Genomic DNA, 19,963 nt, shown 5'->3' with positions numbered 1-19,963 from the left:
ACAAAAAACCTTCCCTAAATGGTTTGAAGATTGAATTAACGTCACTTTTAGAACTGTTGAAAGACTCATGTAAAGATGCTGCTTTGATATGTGAAAATGTGACCCAGTTTCTATCCTCTTAATGAATGTGCCTTATGTATGTACCAAGTAAGCCTCATGTATGTAAAAATGTTGTTAGAAAAAAAAAGTAAAATGACATAAGAATGGCCTTTCTTTTGGGGTTTTTTTCTATTTCCTTTTTTTTTTTTTTTTTGGCTTTTTTATATGTTATTGCACCAATGTTATCTCCCATTGAGAGTTTGTAAATTTGAAAGTCTAAATTTTAAAAACAAACAAACAAAACAAACAAACAAACAAAAACAAAAAACTGAGGGAAACAAGCCCCCGGTCCCTCCACACGGCGCCGGGTTATAGCTGTCCGTAAATATAGCCTGATGAAAAAGCCCGAACCTTTGTTATCAAAGTGCGGCTCGAGTTAACGCCGAGGTTGCTTTGGTATTTAAACCACCCAGGATATTTATTAGTAATATGCAGGCTTTGACTTTCTGATTTGTTTTCTTGTTGTACCGGGATCGTTGCGTTTACGTGTTGGTAGATCTGCAGGCGTCTCCTGAGCTGCTCGGGGAGTTGTGCAGCCATATTGGCTCAAAAGTAATAATCTTGGCACAGAGAAGTGGAGTCAGCAGGTAAAACTTTTTCTTTTTTTAAGATTTGTGATTGTTTTAAGGCTATCAAATATATTTAGAGCTGCCATGCGGCTGTTACGTCTCTCACTGTCAGGTTTATTGATCACATTTAAGGTTAATTGCAATGTGACTCTTGTACCTGAAGGTAAAGTTAGTTTGAGAGGTTGACTGTAGGTGGGTAAATGTTAACAAGTGACATCGCTTTGTTTTGAGTTGGGCAATGTCGGGTAACTGTCAGGATTTATTTATTTTAAAATCTGCTGATTTTATCCTTGCCTGTCACTCTTAGTTAATAACTGAGCACAACCAGCAATAACAACAACAACAATCACTTCATTGTTGCAGCTGAGATGATCCACAGCCTGTTCCTCATTAATCACTTGGGAGACATCTTCCTGGAGAAACACTGGAAGAGTCTCATCAGCCGAAGTGTGTGCGATTACTTCTTCGAGGCAAGGGAGAAAGCAGTGGATCCAGAGAATGTGCCCCCTGTCCTCCAGACCCCACACCACTATCTCATCTCCATATATAGGGGAAAACTCTTCTTCCTCTCTGTCACCCAGACTGAGGTCCCCCCACTGTTTGTCATCGAGTTCCTGCACAGAGTGGCGGACACATTTCAGGTGTGGTTTGAGCGCTGTGTTCTTCAAGTCTTTGATTGTGTCTAGAAGAAGTAAGACAGATTGTGGTTCATGTCAAGTGATCAGATTTCACTTCCCCTTAGCTGATCGTCTGGAAAAATGCAGTTAAGGAAACAAAAGAGATTGTACAGTTAAGGAAGAAGGTGTCATTTTTACTTTCCTGTGTGAGATTTTGGAAAATCGTTCAGAGTTGTTTTAACCAGCCATCAAAACGCATAAACAGTGTATCCTGTGCAAGTAAGAATGTCAGTGCCTGGGCCTATACAAATGCGAAACCTTAGATGATTCAAATACGGTAGTTAATAACTGAGCACAACAAAAGAAGTTTCTGCCTTCTTCTCTCATACGCTCCTGAACGGAAGTCCCATTCTGTCTCCAGTTATAACCCAGAGACAAAGTATTGGTCTTGTGGGGAAGTACCTACTAGAGTGACGTCAGATGTTCCGTGAACATTTGATCTGAACCGTGTCACTTCCTAACGTTGACCTGCTGGAGTATCACCGTTTCTGACACAGTGGAGGAAATCCACTGCGTTTCACCAGTGTGCATCAGAACAGGACTCTGAGAAAGGGATCCATTTGTAGCAGGAGTGTGGAGAGGAGTGTGGCGCTGCACAAGAAGCTTCAATTTTAGGATTTGACAGGTGCACACTCACCTTCAATACAAGTGCAGTACTCAAGAAACAAAAAAGCCACACATGTGCATGAAACATCTTAAAGCAGTCTTCTAGTCAAACTGTGGTTGTTAATCTACACGGGGAGGTTTTTTTTTTCATGACTTGAGGCTTTTAAGGCATTGCCTGCTCCAAGGCAACCTAAGCAGCCCATTGAAACTACACAAAGCCTGTAGTGACACTTTGTGTTACGGTCAAACCCGGGGAACAAATGTGTCTCACCATTTTGCAATCCCTATAAATTAGAAATCAAGTGTTTAGTTACAGTTTCTTACAAAGGAAGTAAATTTACACACAAATGATTGCTGCAAGGTCGAGGGACACATTTCCAGAGAGTCACCAGGTTAGAGTACAACATTACAACATCAAAGAAGAGTGTGTGAGTGTGTGTAGGCAAGTCTTGGAGAAAATATTCATGTTATGGAAGTAAGAATATAAAAATGATCCTTTTTAAGCAAAAGGTTTGTGGTGTGTTATATGGACATGATGACATTACGGCAACAGAGGCCAATACTCTTTTTCTTTTTTTCTTTCTTTTTCTTTTTGTTGTTCGTTGTTTTGTTTTTTAATCTTGTTCTTTATTGTGTCTTTTGTATCTTGTTAGCAAAGACATCTTTCAGCCAGGTAGACTAACTGCTTTTGTCAGTGCTAAATTTATGTGACATGACAAATGGCAAATGCCCTTAGTTAGGCATCACCTTGTTTACCAGCAAGCTGATGTCTGATGATACCCGCTTGTCCAATAAGGGAACAGTGGAAAGCTTTCTAGGATGCACTGGTGGCATCCTAGAAAGCTTTCCACTGTTCCCTTATTCATAAAGGGTCGCCATAGCAGGTGGAGCCACATATTTGTTTTGGTAGATTTTTATACCGGATGCCCTTCCCAACACAACCCTTCCAGGTGTTCCTGTCTTATTCAGGTCTCAAACCAGGGATCAAACATAATGTGTTAACTCTACACTATGAAGCCACGAGAAATGCATCAGCAAACAATCTTCCTAAAAATAAAAAAATATATAATGCACTTAATTTAAAAAACCCCCATTATATTTCTATTACAATAAGGTAATGCACAGGAATGATCCATGGATGCAAGTATTGAGTAAGATAAAATGTACCTGCTCTAAAAATTATGAAATTCTTGTGTAACGTAAAAAAAAATACTTATGGCAAGTTCAATATAGTTTATTAAAGTAAAAGAAATCCACAAAAGAAAAAAGTACAATTAAACAGAAAATTGTGAAATACAGTAAAATAAAGGAGGTATATAAAAATATAATAATTACATTTTTAGCTCACCCAGCCTAAGGAGTCATGGGCTCGTACATCTGCCCCTCTGTCCACCAACCATAAGAATCGTTACTACTCCATCAGTGAAGCTTGTACCGAGCGAGCACCTAATGGGACTTCAATCACCCTGTGTTACAGATCGAGGTCCTGTTTGTTGATTTATGACCACATTTTCCAGATTTTCACACTATAACCTTCATGCACACTTAACAATTTATCAGTTTCACCAAATTCCTGCTCTTGAAGTGTTGAATCCAACCCATCTAGCAAAGTTGTTTACATAAGATTCTCAATGTTGATAGATTTTGCTTGCACAAAACGATGAAGGGCTTTGTGAAACAGCAATAGTTGTGAAATATTGTGTTGTTACACATGTTACCACTTATACCATGCATACCACTTCTATCCTGCTGAAAGATGATCATGATCCTATTGGTCATGGAGAGAGTGGTCCAATTGGTTGACTTTTTATGGCCTTGGTCCTGGTCCTTGTGCTGTAGATGATGCAGAGAACAGTGGCATCATCTAATATGAACATCCATACGGATACATCTCTGATGGGCCCCAGATGGCTTTCTTGTGTATAAGTGCTTGAAAAACATCTACATAGACTTTTGACTTTGGTGTAACGGGCAGCTTTGTTGACAGGACTACTTTGGAGAGTGCTCCGAAAGTGTGATCACTGACAATGTGGTGATAGTTTATGAGCTGTTGGAGGAGATGCTGGACAATGGATTTCCACTAGCAACAGAGTCCAATGTCCTCAAGGAGATGATCAGGCCTCCCAACATCCTGCGATCAGTCGTCAACACGCTAACAGGTAACTGGAGGTCACCCTGACTTTGGAGGTGTTTACCAACCTCTAAACTAAAGTACAAGTAAACTCTGCAGTGTTAATGTGTACATTTGTGGCTTCACCTTGGTTTTGTTTCTTTTTCAGGAGGTAGTAATGTTGGAGAAACGTTGCCACAAGGTCAGCTGTCAAACATCCCATGGAGGCGGGCTGGTGTCAAGTACGCCAATAATGAGGCGTATTTTGATGTGACAGAAGAAATAGACGCCATTGTGGACAAATCCGGTACAAACTGACACTTATTTGATCAGCACATATTATAATGGTGTATTGCTGGATATTTTGAAGTCCCTTTTCTTCATGTAAGGTTTCATAGGTGAGATTTATCGCTCCTCCTTTTCCAGGTACGACAGTATCTGCAGAGATCCAGGGTGTAATTGAAGCCTGTGTGAAACTCAGTGGGATGCCTGACCTGACGATGTCCTTTATGGTGGGGTAACTTCCTGTCAGTCTTTTATGCCTAACCGTCAGTGCTTTGCTTTGCTTTTTTAACACTTCTCGCTGTTGATGACAGAATCCTCGGCTTCTTGATGACGTGAGTTTCCACCCATGCGTGCGGTTCAGGCGCTGGGAGTCGGAGTGTGTCCTGTCGTTCATCCCACCAGATGGAAACTTCACGCTCATGACCTATCACATCAGCTCTCAAAAGTAAGCGCAGGCATCATTTTCTCACTTGGAGATGAAATAATTCAGATTTAATTGATTTAAATAACAACATTCACACCACCAATCATTCTTGTTTATTGTAGCCATTGCTGTTTTTTTATGTCCTTCCTCAGTCTTGTAGCCATTCCAGTGTATGTGAAGCAGAGCATCAGTTTCTTTGAGGCAGGATCTTGCGGTCGCCTTGACATCACCATTGGACCCAAGCAAACTATGGGGAAGACAGTGGAGGACCTGAAAGTCACTATCCACATGCCTAAGGCTGTGCTTAATGCCAACCTCACAGCCACACAGGGAAACTACACCTATGACTTCACTACAAAGGTAACCAGCCACCACAAAGGCTGTCATAAGCAGTAACACAGCAGGAGTGAGCTAAGCGAGCAGTTAGGATGCCTTTTGCTTTACTACAAACCTGCACACAGGTGTGCTGAATGTCAGTCACCAAAAGCCTAAGAAGGTCCTGTCCTGGTCCAGTTGTGGATGTTTTGGAGACACTAAAATTAATAAAAAGAATTTATTTTTCCTCTTTTGGTAGATGTTGGTTTGGGACATTGGTAAGCTTAACCCCCAGAAGCTTCCCAACTTGCGAGGCAGTCTGAGTATGCAGACAGGAGTGCCTAACCCTGAAGAGAACCCCTCACTCAATATTGACCTAAAGATCCAGCAGCTGGCCATATCAGGTAATCTATCAAAGCGTGACTTCAGTCAAGTTTGAAATTTAAAACCGTCGATCCCTTCAGCCCTGTTATTTATCTTCCTTGATTTATATTACACTGCTCTCCTCCTCTGTGCAGGTCTTAAAGTGAGCCGTCTCGACATGTACGGAGAGAAGTACAAGCCATTTAAAGGTGTCAAATATGTGACTAAAGCGGGCAAATTCCAAGTGAGGACCTGAGCAGTTACTGTCAGAGGTCAGCAATCCAACATGCCAAATAGAAGCAAGTTTGCCGCACCGCTGACTCACCTCTCCAATATGTCTTACATATCCACGTGCTCATTGTAATTAATGAACAATTCTGCATTTTTTAGGTTATTTATTTTGTTTAGCATCACATTTGTATGAACTGATGGTTTTTGCAGCTTGTAAAGGGAAGCCTTAATAATCAGCGTGACTTAATTGAAGTGCTATTAGTTTCTATTCTGTTTGAATGTGACTCATTCCTTTTCTTTCTTTTAATTTTTTTTTTTAAATCTAACACATTTTGAGTGTTGCCTAAGGGGAATATTTTGGTTTGAAAAAGGACATTTACAGCTCACTGCCACGCTCACCACTACACCTCTGCACCTAAATTAAGTTGCCTGCATGTTGCCTGAGAATAAACCGACCTGCCTTTGAAAACTTTTTTTTTTTCGTTAGTCAGTTTTATAAAGATAGATATTTTTAATTTTTGAAAGAAAAAAACTCTATCTACTTTCTGAGCAGCTGCAGTGTCTTCACGCCCTGCTGGTGTTTTGCACTCCCTCTCTTATGTGGCCTTTTTGGAGGAGCTTCTGATGCTTCTTATAGCACAAGCTATAGCACAAAACGTCATGTTTTGGATGCCAGAGGAAGTTTTAAAAAAAATGTATATCCTCTATTCAAGTGTGGTGAAGACTTGTGTGATGTGTGGTGGTCATCATTTGATGATCAGTGACTCAGACGGGTTATTGGGAACACTTCTGTCTGAAGTCCACAAGATCCTCAAATAACTTCAATTGCAGCTTCTTTACTCAGCACAGCATTTGCACAATCAATTGTTCATGTGGGAAATACTACTTAAAGCTCTTGTATGAAGTTGAATCTGTATTTCAGTTTATAAGATGTCTTATAAAAACTTTAAAATGAAAGCTGAGTGGTTGTTTTTTTTTTCACCCTTTTTTCTGGTTTCAAAAATTGGATAGTAATGCAGATTTCATAAATTTTGCTCCTCAGACCACCTCAGTGAGACAGTTAAAGATAAAGTTCAGAATTTAATAGGTTGAACAAAAATGTAGGGATTTGTATAGCCCCAATTTTTAGGGGCACATATTTCAATAGACAAATTATTGCATGAATTTAATCAAACCTTTCAGGTCTTGAGGCTGATTAATGTTTTGTTTTTGTTTTTTGTTTTTCCTCTTCAGTGGACCTCAGGACTTTCATTGTTGCTAACCTCACCAGTGTGTTCTGTCTTTTGGATGTAAAATCACTGGACATTTTATTAGGTACATCAGTCCAACTGCTTGTTAATGCACATATGAAATTAGCCAATCACACCAAAGCAACTCACTGCATTTAGGCATGTAGATGTGACTGAGATGACCTGCTGAAGTTCAAACTAAGCATCAGAAGAAAAGTGATTTAAGTGATTTTGAACGTGGCATAGATGCTGGTGTATGCAACTGAGGTTTACTGAGAATGGCCTGAAGGACAGAAAATATCCAGTGAGCGTCATTTCTCTGGTTGCAAATGCCTTGTTGCTTTCAGAGGTCAGAGAATGGTTGGACTACTTCAAGCTCACAGGAAGGCAACAGGAACTCAAACAACCATTTGTTGCAACCAAGGTATGCAGACGAGCAAGTCTGAATACACAACATGCCAAACCTTGAAGCAGATTGACTACCACTGCAGAAAACCACACCAGGAGTCAATTCTGTCAGCCTAGAACAGGAAACAGAGGCTACAATTCACACATTCTCAGCCAAACTGGACAACAAGGGACCAGAAAAACATTGCCTGGTTTGATGAGCCTGACTCTTTCCTGGTATTTTTTTCAGACCATTCTCTGTAAACCCTAGACATTGTTATGTGTGGTCATGAGTTTTTCTAATACTTAGAACAGCCCACCTGGCACCAACAAGACACTTAACTGTAACTTAACCCTTTTTTTTTAACCCTTTGTGATGCTCAGTTTGGACTTTAATAGGGCATGTCTGAATGGATTGAGCTAATGCCACATTATTGGCTGATTATCTGCAATGCTGAGTGGTTGAACAGGTGTACCTAATGAAGTGGCCAGAGTATATATCAAGTGCTAAACAGCCAGTATTCACAAGCTAATACAAAAATCTAAGACGACAAAGAACAAAGATAGAAAATGCTTACTCAGGTAAGTGCTTATCTGAAGGCTAGCACTGCTAAGCTTGTGTAAAGTATACTGTACACAGAGTAGCCGAACACCTGCTCAAATCAGGGTCTCGCCCTCACTCAGGTTATGTAGAGGTAAGAAAGAGGCCAAGTCCAGTCATCATTATAGTCTTTTATTCTTCTTCCAAGGCACAGCAGATGTGTTGGCAGGGCTAGAAGTTATCAGAATACATTCGGGGTGTGAATGAACACATCAGGTGCACACGCAGATCTACATTGTGTCGCTCTCAGTGAATAGTCAGTGCTGCTACATGCTCAGTAGGCCCAAATAAAAGTGAAAATGCGGTTAACATTCTGTGCTGCAATACAGAGCTTTGTCCATTAGTGTCATTTGGACTGCTCACTACTACTGCTTAAATGAAAAGACTTCACATACAGGTGCGTACAGATTCTCCACTGTTAAATTAAAGGAAATAAAAATATGCATTTGCTGACTGACTGCATGTATTAATGTAAAAATATAATGTTTAATCCTTTAATCCCAGATGACAACAAACTCATTTTAAATATATTTTAGTGTTAACCTAAAAATAAAATCTACGTTGCTAGGCTGACAATATTGCCCGATAAAAAGAGTTGTCTTGTTTTCAAACCACCGGGGTCATCTAAAAAAGGAAAAAAAATGGATTTTTCAGATGATGCTTTAGAGCATTTAACATGGGACTACTGAGCTCAAACAGAGGGATATCTGGATATCTAAAAAAAAAGAAAAGAAAAGAACCCAAAACAATAAAAGGATGCTGCCTAAAATCATCAGCTTTGCTAAAATTTCCAAACAGTTCAACTGTTACAAAGAGTGCAGTACAGTGCAGCACTACAAATAGATTACAAAAAAAATGCAAAGCAGAGTAAAACATTCATATCTTTTGGCTAAAAATAAACAGACCTTAAAAAAAGCACTCCGGGTCCTCTACAGAGGACGGCACTGTCTGCAGTAACCTGGAGTTTGAGTGTTTAGAAGCTCACAGTAATGTAAAACAAATCCTTTGGCATTGATCACTGTGGAAGTTCAACAAAAATGAAAACACAGAACTAAAAACACACATTAAAAATATATCAGTTAAGCCTGACTTTGACTTCAATGTCACACATACTGCTGCTGTCAAGTGAAAACCTGTGAGCTGTAGTGTCAACCTCCCAAGAAACAACATAGTTAATAACAACCATATATTTTATTCTAATCATATAATTGCTTTAAAACTGTCTCATTTGTATTCATAACACCTTTAGGTTCTTCAAGTATAAAATCATTGAAGTGATGATGCTAGAACTTCTGAATTTGTAGATCTTTAGTAAAGAACCTTTATTGTTAAAAAGTAAACAGGAAGGAAAGTGAGCTCCTCAGCTCGCTCCAATACTCCCGACTTTAGTGTCAAACTGAGTGAATAAAGCTAAAAATCTTTCATAAAACAAACAATTATTGTATATACAATAGACAATAAGAAACTCACTGAAAAAACTGAATGCAAAGTAAACATCCTCTAGGAGCATTTTAGTGTCATAATTCGCCTTTAGAAAATAGAAAACATTTTCATGCAAAAAATATATACCTGAACTTTGGATAAAGTCTTGTAACACAACATACCAAAAATATACTTTAAAAAACTGTCTCCGATATACCTGTGCGATTCCGCTCACGCCATTAAAAGAAACCTGCATGGGACCAGATCTAATGCTTCTTGGTGCAAACACCCAAACTACAGTGGAGAATGGCTCAAAATCCTGCAGCTTCCTCTTGAAGTGCACATGCTTACGCTTAATGCATATGCACATTGCTACTTTACTCGAGGTTTGTGCTATTGAAGCAAAGTTTTAAAGAAAGAGCATCATTCATGTCAGTGACCAGGTATGACTATTGGTACCAGGGGGTCTTCCGCACCCATCGGAGGGTGAAGCCCGCATCGGTGCGGATCTTGATGGAGGCTGCTTCTGCTTCTCTGACCGTCTCCTTCACGGACTGCATCAGATTCTGGGCGTTATGGACCAACATCTCTGTGGCCTGGTGAGGGAAACAGAAAGCAGTAAAATAACAGCTTAAAGATCTGTCACAAATTTTGGCCATGACATGACTAATCCACCTTAAATGCAGAATAAAAAAAAAAAAAAAAAAATTAAGTGTCCCATCAGTTACATTTGTTCAGTCATGCCAGACGACCAACTCAGCTTTTAGTGTAATAACAGGGACTGCAGTGTGTAGTAGAGCTTTTCAAGTTTGAGAAGACAGCTACGGCATTGAAGTAGCACTTTGCTTTCTGCAGATGCTGAGTTTATGGATAATAATAGAAAAAAAAAGGTTGGATTGTGCATCACTGTGAGGTACAGTTGGGATGAGAAGTTTACTTACAAATGTCATCTTGATTTTGAGCTTTTTAGTTATTTCTTTGAACTGTTGCAGGGTGAAATGATTGTACAGCGTACATCTTTAAAAAACAAGACGTGACAAAGATACAAACACTGACACAAAACAAAAGAAGATTGTTGATTTGTGTCTCTATTAATATTTTTCTGTTCCAGGTCTGTTTTTTTCTTACAGGTGCAACATTTGTGCTTTTCTATTTGTGCTCTATCCTTTTATTGTACTTTGTCCTATTTTTTCCACTGTTCCTTTTTCTTTCTTTCCTATTTTTCTCTTGCCTGTCAGCTTAGAGATTGCCATATTATACATTTACTGTAATAACAGAAATAACCCAAACTGTCACCGTTCAGGAACAACCCAGAAACCTCCAAGGTTCAGGCCTGCCGTGAACTGGAAACTGCTGGAACACCAGTGTCACTGTGCACAGTGAAGCAATGTGATTAAAAAACTGAAGGTGAGGCTTTCAAATCTAAGAACACTGTACCAACTGTCAAGCATCATGGTAGTTGTAGCATGTTCTTGGGCTTGTTTTACTGCCAAATACAGTGGACAGTGGATGAAATAATGAAGGAGGGCTACCCCCACATTTTTCAGCTTCAGTTCAAACTAACATCTAGATGAAACTTGGACACAGCTGGATGTTCCAACAGGACAATGATCCCAAAATCACATCAAAACTAGTTTAGTGTGAGTAAACATCAAGGCTACCATCAAGCCCTGACCGCAACCCTACTAAAAATTTGCGGATTACACTTAAAAGTCAGGTCCATGCCTGGAAACCAATCAATTTAAATGAACTTCACCAATTCTGCCAAGAAGAGAGCCAAAAACGATACCAGAAGTTTGTTGATGATTATCAAATGCATTTGGTCAAGCTGCAACTTGCTAAGTGACATTAAACAAACATTAGTAGGTAGGGTATGTATATATTTGAGCCTGTATGTATACTTTTGACCTTATGTGCACAAGTTCTTGCTTATTAAAGTCATTAAATATGTATGCTGCACAATCACTCCACTCTGGGAAAAGAACAGCTCAAAGAAATCATTAAAACCCCCAAAATACCATGACATTCATGCCCATGACGGGTGAATTTAAATTTCTGACCACAACTGTATGTGCTTTGTTGTGCGTTTACCTGCTCTGACTCCTCTTCACTAATGTTTGTCCGTCCCAGCATAGTGGCTTTGACAGTAGAGAGAATCTTCAGCTGAGTACTGATGGTAGGGATTCGTTCACAGACCTTTGGCAGGAAGAACAGATGTTAGATGTTTCCCGTTGAAGACAGAGTGCGCTTGTGTCTATGCAAATCCTCACCTGCAGCAGGTTTGTTCTGATGCGTCTGTCAGTGCACTGTTTAGCCACTTCTTTTGCCAGTCTTGTCACCTCATCTGAGGCCTTGGCGATGTCCTTAGCGCACTGGATCAGTGCTCGTTTGTTCCCGCTTCCACCACGCACCAGCCGAGACATTTCTGCCATCAGCAGAGCCATCCGCTTGGCTGCGGCTATGATGTCATTACCCTGTTGAAGAATGGGGATGTAGAAAAGGAGGAAGCATTAAAGCTGTTAACAGAGAAACATGGTTTTGGGAAACCAGACATTAAAATTCTAGTGTTTTGTATTATTACATTTGAATTAAAATTAAATGCAAGCATGTTTAACAGGAGAATGCATGCAGAGTCAGTGCAAGTTTCCACATACTCTTCAACCCTCAGTGAAGAAGATATTGAACATTTTATTAGATTTTTAATTGAGATTTTCATTTTCTTTGTGACATTAGAGTCAACCTGAAGTTAGTACACATGAGGTGATGTTAAAGTGATTAGTACTAGGGGCTAAAAAGCAGAAGCAGGTGACCAGAGTGGGTAAGCAGGCAATCTAATGTCATATCTACATCACCCAGAAGTCTTTGGGAAACTGTCATCCTTGGCTTCACAGGTTGGCCAGACAATGAAAGTCTGACAACAGAGGTAACGACGAGACAGAGCGTCTGCCTCCTTTGAACCGCTTTACCCAAACATGAGCTTAAGGGCTTGTGAAGCCAGTACCAGTTTATCCACGTGGTGCAACAATCAAACCTGACATTCCCACAGTCCTCGACGTTTTGTGCAACCATTGCATGGCATCAGCATTACCATTTGTGTAACCAGGTCTGAAAATAATGCAACAAGAGTAAAACAGCAGCTGCAGCTGGTTGGAGTTTTCCCATTGGTAGTGGCAGATGCAGAGCTCAGTGTTCAGACAGCCCCCGGTGGGTGTTTCCTGTCCTGCGGGGCTTTCCTTGTGTCGTGCATTTATCTTTTTGCATGCGTGGGTGTACGTGCACGTGTGCGTGCGTGGGTCAAACAGTACCCAAAACACTTAGAGCCTTTTACACATACTGTTTGATCCACATGTGGTTGTGTGTGCGCTCATGTGCATGTATGTGCGCAGACCTTGCTGGACCACTTGCGCGCCTCCTGGTGGAGAGACTGGGCAGCTGCCAGAATGGGTTGATTGACAGGCTGGTTGGATGGCATCAGCAGCAGCTCTGGCTCATAGTCATCCTCACCATCAGTAAACTCATCTTCATCATCTACCTCCCTCTCCTCTACTGCCTCCTCATCTTCAGGCTGGGCCAGGCAGTGGGGGGGTTTGTTGGTGGTGGTTGGAGGATTGATGGGGATGGGAAGGAAAGGGAGGGAGGCAAAAGGGGTGGGAGGAGGAGGAAAAAAAGGAGGAATGTGGAGAAGAAGGGGGGAGTGGAAAGCCAGGGATGGCAGGAGGGAGGGAAGCATGGGAAAAGGAGGCATTTAGTATAGTATGAGAGGCACTGGGTGGAAGAAAAAAGGACAGGAGATTTACAGGAGGAAGGAGGAGCGTATTCAAGCAAGGTGAAGGTGCAGGGACAGGGGAGGTGAAACTGCACACATAGGCACAGACAATTTAGATGGGGGGAAATTAAAACGAAAGAGGAGCTGGTTTGGGAAGGCAGCGGGTGGATGATGTGCCTTACTCTGAGGCGGTGGCTGAGCTGAGAGTTTATAACCTATTTGCATAATCAAACAAGGTCTAGTGCTGAGTTGGCAAACTGAGTGTGACCCAACACCAGAGATGTCTGGATGTTTGTGGATAGTTTTTAAAAGACACACAAAATATCTGTGGAAAAACTGTTAGCGGCGCCATTAAGGGGAAAATGGTTATCAGCTCCACAAAGATAGCAAGAGGGCATTATTCCTGGTTATTTATACAGATTAGCTGTTCCTGTGTACAGTTCTTTTACACACACACACACACACACACACACACACACACACACACACACACACACACACACACACACACACACACACACGGAACATTGACAGCCACAGAGATATGAGGAAAGACGAAGTAGATAACGTCTGCTGTAAGTGGAGTGTGCTTCTGTAATATAGATTTGAGGCTGGGTTTTCTCACTGCATGTGACACATTATCTCATATTCACTTTGTGCATGTTGAGTGTGCATGTGTACACCGTGAACAAAGTCACATGCTGACACTTTAAACAGATGACAGTTTCCGGTTCCCCTCTGAAACTGGAATAAAGCAACTGATTTCCATATTTCAGGACCAACATAATTTCAAGAATTTTAGATATCCACAGATGGGACTTTTTTTTTCTTTAGACAACTAGCCAGCAAAGCAAAAAAAAAAAAAGAGAAATAAAACCATATTCTTTGATCACAGCTGGGCAGAAACATAAATGCTTCTTAACTTGTGTATTGTTATAAATCAGAAATCATGACTTTAAAATTATACACAGATGTTTGGCTAAATATGCAAATATATGTGTGTTTGTGTGAACTGACCTTGCTTGACCACTTGCGCGCCTCATCGTGCAGCTGCCTGGCTGCCACCATCATGGGCTCGCTGAGCACCTCTCCAGCTTTCTGCTCCGGGAACTCCTCATCCTTTTCCTCTGGAGGAGGAGGCCGAGGCGGAGGCACTTCCCCCTCTGGTAACGGAGGTTTGGGTGGTGCCTGCTCATCACTAACCTGAAAACACACATACATGTAGTTCATAATAATTCATAGACGTTATTCCATCATACTGCTGTTTGATCCTAATTTGCTTGGGTCTGACCACCATGCATAACAATATGTGATTCACAAGTATATTTACATTCAATTTTATTGATTTAAAATTCACAACAACAGTTTCCTCGAGGTGCTTTATATTCTAAGGTAAATCCCTACAATAATACAAAGAAAATTCCAACAATCAGAGGACTCTCTATGAGCAAGCACTTGGCAACAGCCGGAAGGAAAAACTCATTTTTAACAGGAAGAAACCTCCGGCAGAACCAGTGTACATATCAGAAATTAGTATTTTTATCAAGTCGGGACAAAAAATATTATATTTAGGTCTAAAATAAATGGAGACAATCAAATTTAAATCATAGAAAAAATATTCTTGGCTGTCATAACCCACTCATGAGCAATGTGAAGACCCTGTTTTAGAAAGTTTGTTAACCCCACATAAAGGAAGACTGATATATTCCCCTAAAACACTGGAATCCCAGTTTAATAGTTTAACTACTACTACTAAAGTCTACTGTGGGAATAAAGTGTGTTATGTGTGTTTGAATGTGCTTACATGGAGCTGATCCAAGTCAGGAGGTGGAGGAGGGAAGTCCGGCTCCTGAGGCTGAAAGGCTTCTCTAACTTTTCCGACTGCAGCCAGGATCCTCAGACACGAGTCCAAGTAGGCTTTCTGCAGAGCTTTGGAACAAACAGCGAAAACATGGTAAATAAACCTGAGTCATTCTTTATCACTCATTATATTAAACATGTTTTTCTCCTGTACCTTTATCTTGGATGTTCCCTGCCACCGCCTTGGCGTCCATCACCATAGGCGAGATGGTGTGCGAGAGGATGTCTGAAGCGTGTTTCACAGTGTCTCTGAATCGTGGGTCTTCAGAGTTCTCAACTTCCCTCTTAGCCACCAACAGGACCCGATTAGCTCTCCTTGCTATGCTTGTTGCCCCGGCAACAAGCATTTGGGGCTGAACATTTGCCATGGCAACTCTGCACTTGTCGATGTCTTTCTTTATCGCCTCCTCAGACGCATCTAGCAGAGATTTGGTGTCGATAGCTTCATCCACTAGACCTAGGAGAGAAAACAGAGATAAGCACGCCTCTGTAAATCCTGTCTCATGTGCCGCAAGGTAATATTTTAAGCAGCACGAGAAATGCTGAGAAAATTCACACCGGTGAGTCTCTCCACATTGTCGATCCACTGGTTCTTCATGGTGTCAAAGTGTTCATACGCCGCTTTGTTCCCAGGGTTCTTCAACAAGATCCGAGCGGCAGACGTTACCTGGATGTGAAAACAAACAAAAAAGTAAACAAGTCACGCTCAGACTGTATATAACACCTACATGTTTTATCTTGATACGTGATCATGCAAATCAGGGGCGGCCAAATCAAACAGAAGCACCTGTGGTGTGAGCTCCCTAGCATGTTTCACAGCAGCATGGATGCCTTCTACTGTAGTCTTATTGGCTGTTCCCACAGCAGCAGCCTTCTCTGCCGTTGCCCCCAGCCGACCCGCGTGGGTCTCAAAGTTCCCTGCGCGCTCTTCAAAAACCTTTCACAAACATTAGCAGCACTTCAGTCAAAGTGTAGACATAATCAACCTCCCACGCCACACAGCTGCGCCATGGTGTCTATTAGTGGAAACAGGTGAATGGGATGTGTTATTGGTGCTGTGTTTTGTGCATTACTGACCTCTTCTCTGTTTGGTGCATCGGGAGGTGCAGTTGCAGCCACAGCCAGCAGTTTGATAGGTGTGGTGGTGTCACTGAAAACATCAGACACTTCCTGGGTCATCACCTCCTGCATGCGCTGCCTCAGGTCCTGGATGAAGCAGAGATTGTTGCATAAATCCACCAGGGGGAGCTCTGCACCAGCACTTTCAATGAAATCAACATTACTGAGTCTTACACCATGCATCCTCAGTCCCCATGATTTTGTTATATTGGCTGCACCTTTGGATCAAACAGAAATATTCCAGCCATCGTGCATTTTCCCCTTTTCCACGATTTTTAGTCAGGTATATTTTGTGTATTTGGAAACTTGTTTATATATGATTACAGGGGAGGTTGTGTTTCTGCATTAATTTATTTATAGACTAAATGCACATGCTTGTGAGATACCTTAAGGGTGTCCTGCAGCTGTGCAGCTGTAGCGCGTGCATGAGGAGCCTCAGCCTCTCCCCTGCCAGCCATGTCTGCCAAGGATGTCATCAGAGCCTCTGTTCGGTCACAGCGCCCAATCATATCCTGACGATACGGGCCTAACAGGCCTCCTGCCAGCCTCCTCCCTTCCCCAACCATTCCTCTGATTGCTGCCTGACCTAGAGAGTAACACAGGGTAGAAGTCATGCTCTAGATACCTCAATCACAACCCATATTTAGATATAGAAGTATCGCTTTTTCTTTTTTCTTTTTGTTGGTCACAGGGACTAAAAATACAAAGTGAGAAGTGATGTCATTTCTTGCAACATCAATAGTAGGATGCTATAGTTTGCAGTAAATGCTAACATTATATAGTTTCCAGCAAGTTAATAATGTTACTAATAATAACATGTTTGGTTAGGTCTTCTAAGAAAGCTTCATAGAGAGATACCTGTGTTCCACTGTAGCCTCTCACACTCTGCTCCCATACGGAAGCATGGGACAAAATAGGAAACAATCAAATGACAAAGCAGGAAGACTGCAATAACAAAGCATGAAAACAATACAAGAGTCCCTGAATGACTAAACTAGTCAAGTTAGTCAATCAGTGATGCACAAAATGCATCATTGTGGGCATTTAAGGAAACAGCACAGTCATTTCTGTGCCACGCAATCACATTTCCTGCCTGAGTCATTTTACAGTTACCTCATTGATCACGAATGCCTAACATCCCCAAAGAGCGATATTCACTTGCTGTCTGGTTTCTTTTACAATCCGTCCATCATCCACAGAGATGCACAAAATGCGCTGGAAGGTCAGGGTGTTTATTTTTGAGACAAACTACTGCATCATCACTCCCTAGAGCAGTCATCCAGCACCACTTACCTACTCCTCTGTCGTCCACTCCAGGGTTGTTCACCCAACGGAGGGCCTGCTCCATCTTGCCCTCCAAGGTTACTGCAGGCTTGGCTGGTCTCATGTTGGCTACGGCGCGGTTGGTTTTAGACTGCAGGGTCAGTAGCGCCGCCCCAATCTGCTTGGCAAGTGCACGGGCCTCCGGACTGTCACCTTTACCCCTGAGACAGTAACAAAGATAGACAACTTGAGGGAGAGACAAAAAGGCATAAAAGACTTAATATAGACTATAAAATAACACTACACCCCTGTTAGATACCACCAAAAAAGAGAAATACCACTTTTAAAGCCTAATATTGCTTTTTTGTGTAGTAGAAATAAAGACAAAACATTTCTATATGTGCATGTCCAGATTATTAGACATAAAACTACAAGTTCTGGTCAGGACAATAATTCAGGGCACAGTTTAAGAAATGCCTTTATCATTCTTCTAAGAAAAGAAGAACAAAGTCAGATTCGTGTATCACAAAATCTCTTTTTATGACCTTGCACAGCCGTTTTGACAGGATACCGTAATACAGTGATAATATCTCTACTAAATTACACATTGTAAAAGTACTATCTGTTCCAAATGCGGAAATCATAGCCACATTTTCTACATTTTTTACCTTAAAAGTGCAGATCAGTATTAATTAGAGCATATTTAGGTAATTTGTTCAGTGTTTGAAATTGAATTTGCTTTCTCTTTATGCTCAATAAATGCAGCTGAAGACCATTACAGTTATGTTCCTAAAAGCAACTAATCTTCATCATCATCTTCGCCATAATCCACTGAGCTACAGAAGCATTTAGATTAAAGTCTGTTGTTTAGTTAAGTGGTATTTCCCTTTAAATTCCCCTCCACAAAAACACCGTGACACTGTATTCAAACAGTTTAAAACCTTATTGGAGGACTCATGCCCAAGGTTGACAGGCAACAACATACTTTCCAGGTGGGTAAAATATGCCACCTATTGGTGGCATGGGGTTGCACTTTGAGCCTATGGAAAGAGTGTCTAAGTATTACGTATAGTTTTCACAATGCACGTGTCATCGAGCATGAGAAATGTGAGGTGAAAGCGTACTGTCTGCGTAGCTCCATGAGCCTGGCGGTGAGTCCTGCGATCTCACTTATGGAACGCAGGATGTCGTCCCTCTCTTTGGGGTCTTCGCATAGATCGGCGATGCGTTTGGCTTCTGCAAGGAGCGCTCTGATGTTCTCCTCCCCCTCGGGACCGCCGTGAGGATCAGCCAGCCATGCCTAAATATGCACATGTGCAGTATGACATATGAAATAAGTACATCTTTTGACACATGTCTCACAGTAGAGCTTCTAGCATGTGAAGGGGCTATTTACTAGTGAAGATTTTACCCAGTGGGGTCTCTCTTTTAAACAATAATAATTCTGAGAGAATTTGTAAAGTATTAACTGCAACACTTGCTTGGAAAAGGATTAGAAGTAGAGAGTTGGATTTGCTGGAATAAAGCGGTTCCCTGGTTAGTGTAGCTCATTCTGATATTATTGTTGTTCTATCTGACCTGTGCAGCATCCAGCCTCCTGGCAATAGCCTGTTTGGCATTGATTAGAGCCTCCAGTCTGCGAGCAGCACTGTCCACTTTGCCAAATAGCAAGTCTAAGCCCTGCGAGCACTGGCCGGCACGCTGCACACACCCCGGGGTCGGGCCTTGGCCTCTGTTAAGAACAACAAAGACACTCAGCCGAGGCTTGACAGCTGAATACACAATTCAAATGCGCACCTAATCGCACACCATGGACAGAGGATGGAAAACTGTTTAACTCACACGTTCTTGCAGAAAAACCCTACCTAGCTCGTAGATCTGTGACCTGGTCAGTCATTTGTCCCAGAGCCTTAGTGGTCGCCAGTATGTCTTTCCTCTCCTTCCCAGCACACAGCTCTCCCACCTTACCAGCTTCATCCAGTATTACACGCAGGGCCACCTCACCGGGGTCTCCTGGAAACGACAGACCGCCATGGCATGACATTCACGTTTGACGATTAGGTGTTTTTAGCTGAAGCCACAATAGATAAGAAACAAACAGCCACCTGGCTGTCCGTGAGGGTCTTTGAGCCAGCTTTTAGCTTGTGCCATCTTTGACTCAATCAAAGCCAGAGATCTCTTCAGGGCCTCCATATCCTGAAGTAAAGAGAAGAGATGTGTTAAAGAAAAATATATCGCTTTCATTACAGAAAAAAAGACACTTTTTATAAGTAGTTATAGTTTTACAGATTATTTGTTGTCATCACTGCTATCTTTACGAAAACTCAGGCACATCTAAATCTGTTGTCAGTATTTATGTGTTGAGGATGGTGTACACAAGAATGATGACGTGTATAGGACTAACAAAATAAACTTTAAATCCAATGTTCACTGTAATGGGGAACTGTATTACCAGCAGTGTAGCTTTCTAATTTTTGGATAAGGTTTTCTAACTGTGAGACTTTAATTTCCAGTGTAAAGCTGAACGTGGTTGCTTGGCTCACATTTGTAAAGGCTATTTTCTTGTGGGAAAGTTCAACACATAGATGTATACATTAAAACTGCCTCATATAAAACCTATATTTTGGTTTATCCAGT

General features: G+C 41.4%; 2 protein-coding genes across 4 annotated transcripts in view; one reads left to right on the top strand and one right to left on the bottom strand.

Annotated features, from left to right (window-relative positions):
• Nucleotides 1-581: 581 nt before the first annotated feature.
• Nucleotides 582-6,595, top strand: ap3m1 (adaptor related protein complex 3 subunit mu 1). The gene is made up of 9 exons (XM_063490890.1): nucleotides 582-686; nucleotides 1,032-1,309; nucleotides 3,939-4,110; nucleotides 4,231-4,368; nucleotides 4,488-4,573; nucleotides 4,658-4,791; nucleotides 4,923-5,130; nucleotides 5,345-5,489; nucleotides 5,604-6,595. The coding sequence occupies exons 2-9, from the start codon at nucleotides 1,037-1,039 to the stop codon at nucleotides 5,702-5,704; spliced, it is 1,257 nt and encodes a 418-aa protein (XP_063346960.1). The 5' UTR covers nucleotides 582-686; nucleotides 1,032-1,036; the 3' UTR covers nucleotides 5,705-6,595.
• A 1,422-nt stretch (nucleotides 6,596-8,017) lies between these two features.
• Nucleotides 8,018-19,963, bottom strand: part of LOC134639592 (vinculin-like) — a 24,868-nt gene continuing 12,922 nt past the window's right edge. The window contains exons 7-23 of one of the 3 annotated variants that reach the window (XM_063490864.1): nucleotides 19,432-19,522; nucleotides 19,192-19,339; nucleotides 18,905-19,058; nucleotides 18,451-18,626; nucleotides 17,357-17,547; nucleotides 16,922-16,948; nucleotides 16,450-16,649; nucleotides 16,022-16,150; nucleotides 15,732-15,881; nucleotides 15,503-15,611; nucleotides 15,099-15,401; nucleotides 14,889-15,013; nucleotides 14,102-14,287; nucleotides 12,707-12,883; nucleotides 11,589-11,792; nucleotides 11,410-11,514; nucleotides 8,018-9,914 (exon numbers count right to left, since the gene is read on the bottom strand). In XM_063490864.1, coding sequence (XP_063346934.1) covers nucleotides 9,768-9,914; nucleotides 11,410-11,514; nucleotides 11,589-11,792; nucleotides 12,707-12,883; nucleotides 14,102-14,287; nucleotides 14,889-15,013; nucleotides 15,099-15,401; nucleotides 15,503-15,611; nucleotides 15,732-15,881; nucleotides 16,022-16,150; nucleotides 16,450-16,649; nucleotides 16,922-16,948; nucleotides 17,357-17,547; nucleotides 18,451-18,626; nucleotides 18,905-19,058; nucleotides 19,192-19,339; nucleotides 19,432-19,522 — 2,622 coding nt within the window. In that variant the 3' untranslated portion in view covers nucleotides 8,018-9,767. The remainder of the gene's footprint in view (nucleotides 9,915-11,409; nucleotides 11,515-11,588; nucleotides 11,793-12,706; nucleotides 12,884-14,101; nucleotides 14,288-14,888; nucleotides 15,014-15,098; nucleotides 15,402-15,502; nucleotides 15,612-15,731; nucleotides 15,882-16,021; nucleotides 16,151-16,449; nucleotides 16,650-16,921; nucleotides 16,949-17,356; nucleotides 17,548-18,450; nucleotides 18,627-18,904; nucleotides 19,059-19,191; nucleotides 19,340-19,431; nucleotides 19,523-19,963) is intronic. The other 2 variants (XM_063490865.1, XM_063490866.1) reach the window with 2 other exon arrangements.

Source organism: Pelmatolapia mariae, linkage group LG13 (assembly GCF_036321145.2).
Source record: "Pelmatolapia mariae isolate MD_Pm_ZW linkage group LG13, Pm_UMD_F_2, whole genome shotgun sequence".
NCBI lineage: Eukaryota > Metazoa > Chordata > Actinopteri > Cichliformes > Cichlidae > Pelmatolapia > Pelmatolapia mariae.
Note: the sequence above shows the minus strand (reverse complement) of the source record. Positions and strands in the feature narration are given on the sequence as shown.

Bases quoted from the DNA above. Each gene is read 5' to 3' on its own strand.
- ap3m1 (XM_063490890.1), top strand. From the start codon at position 1,037: ATGATCCACAGCCTGTTCCTCATTAATCACTTGGGAGACATCTTCCTG. The intron at 1,310-3,938 runs GTGTGGTTTGAG...CTTTGTTGACAG, and splicing joins GAGTGGCGGACACATTTCAG to GACTACTTTGGAGAGTGCTC. The intron at 4,574-4,657 runs GTGGGGTAACTT...TGTTGATGACAG, and splicing joins ACCTGACGATGTCCTTTATG to AATCCTCGGCTTCTTGATGA.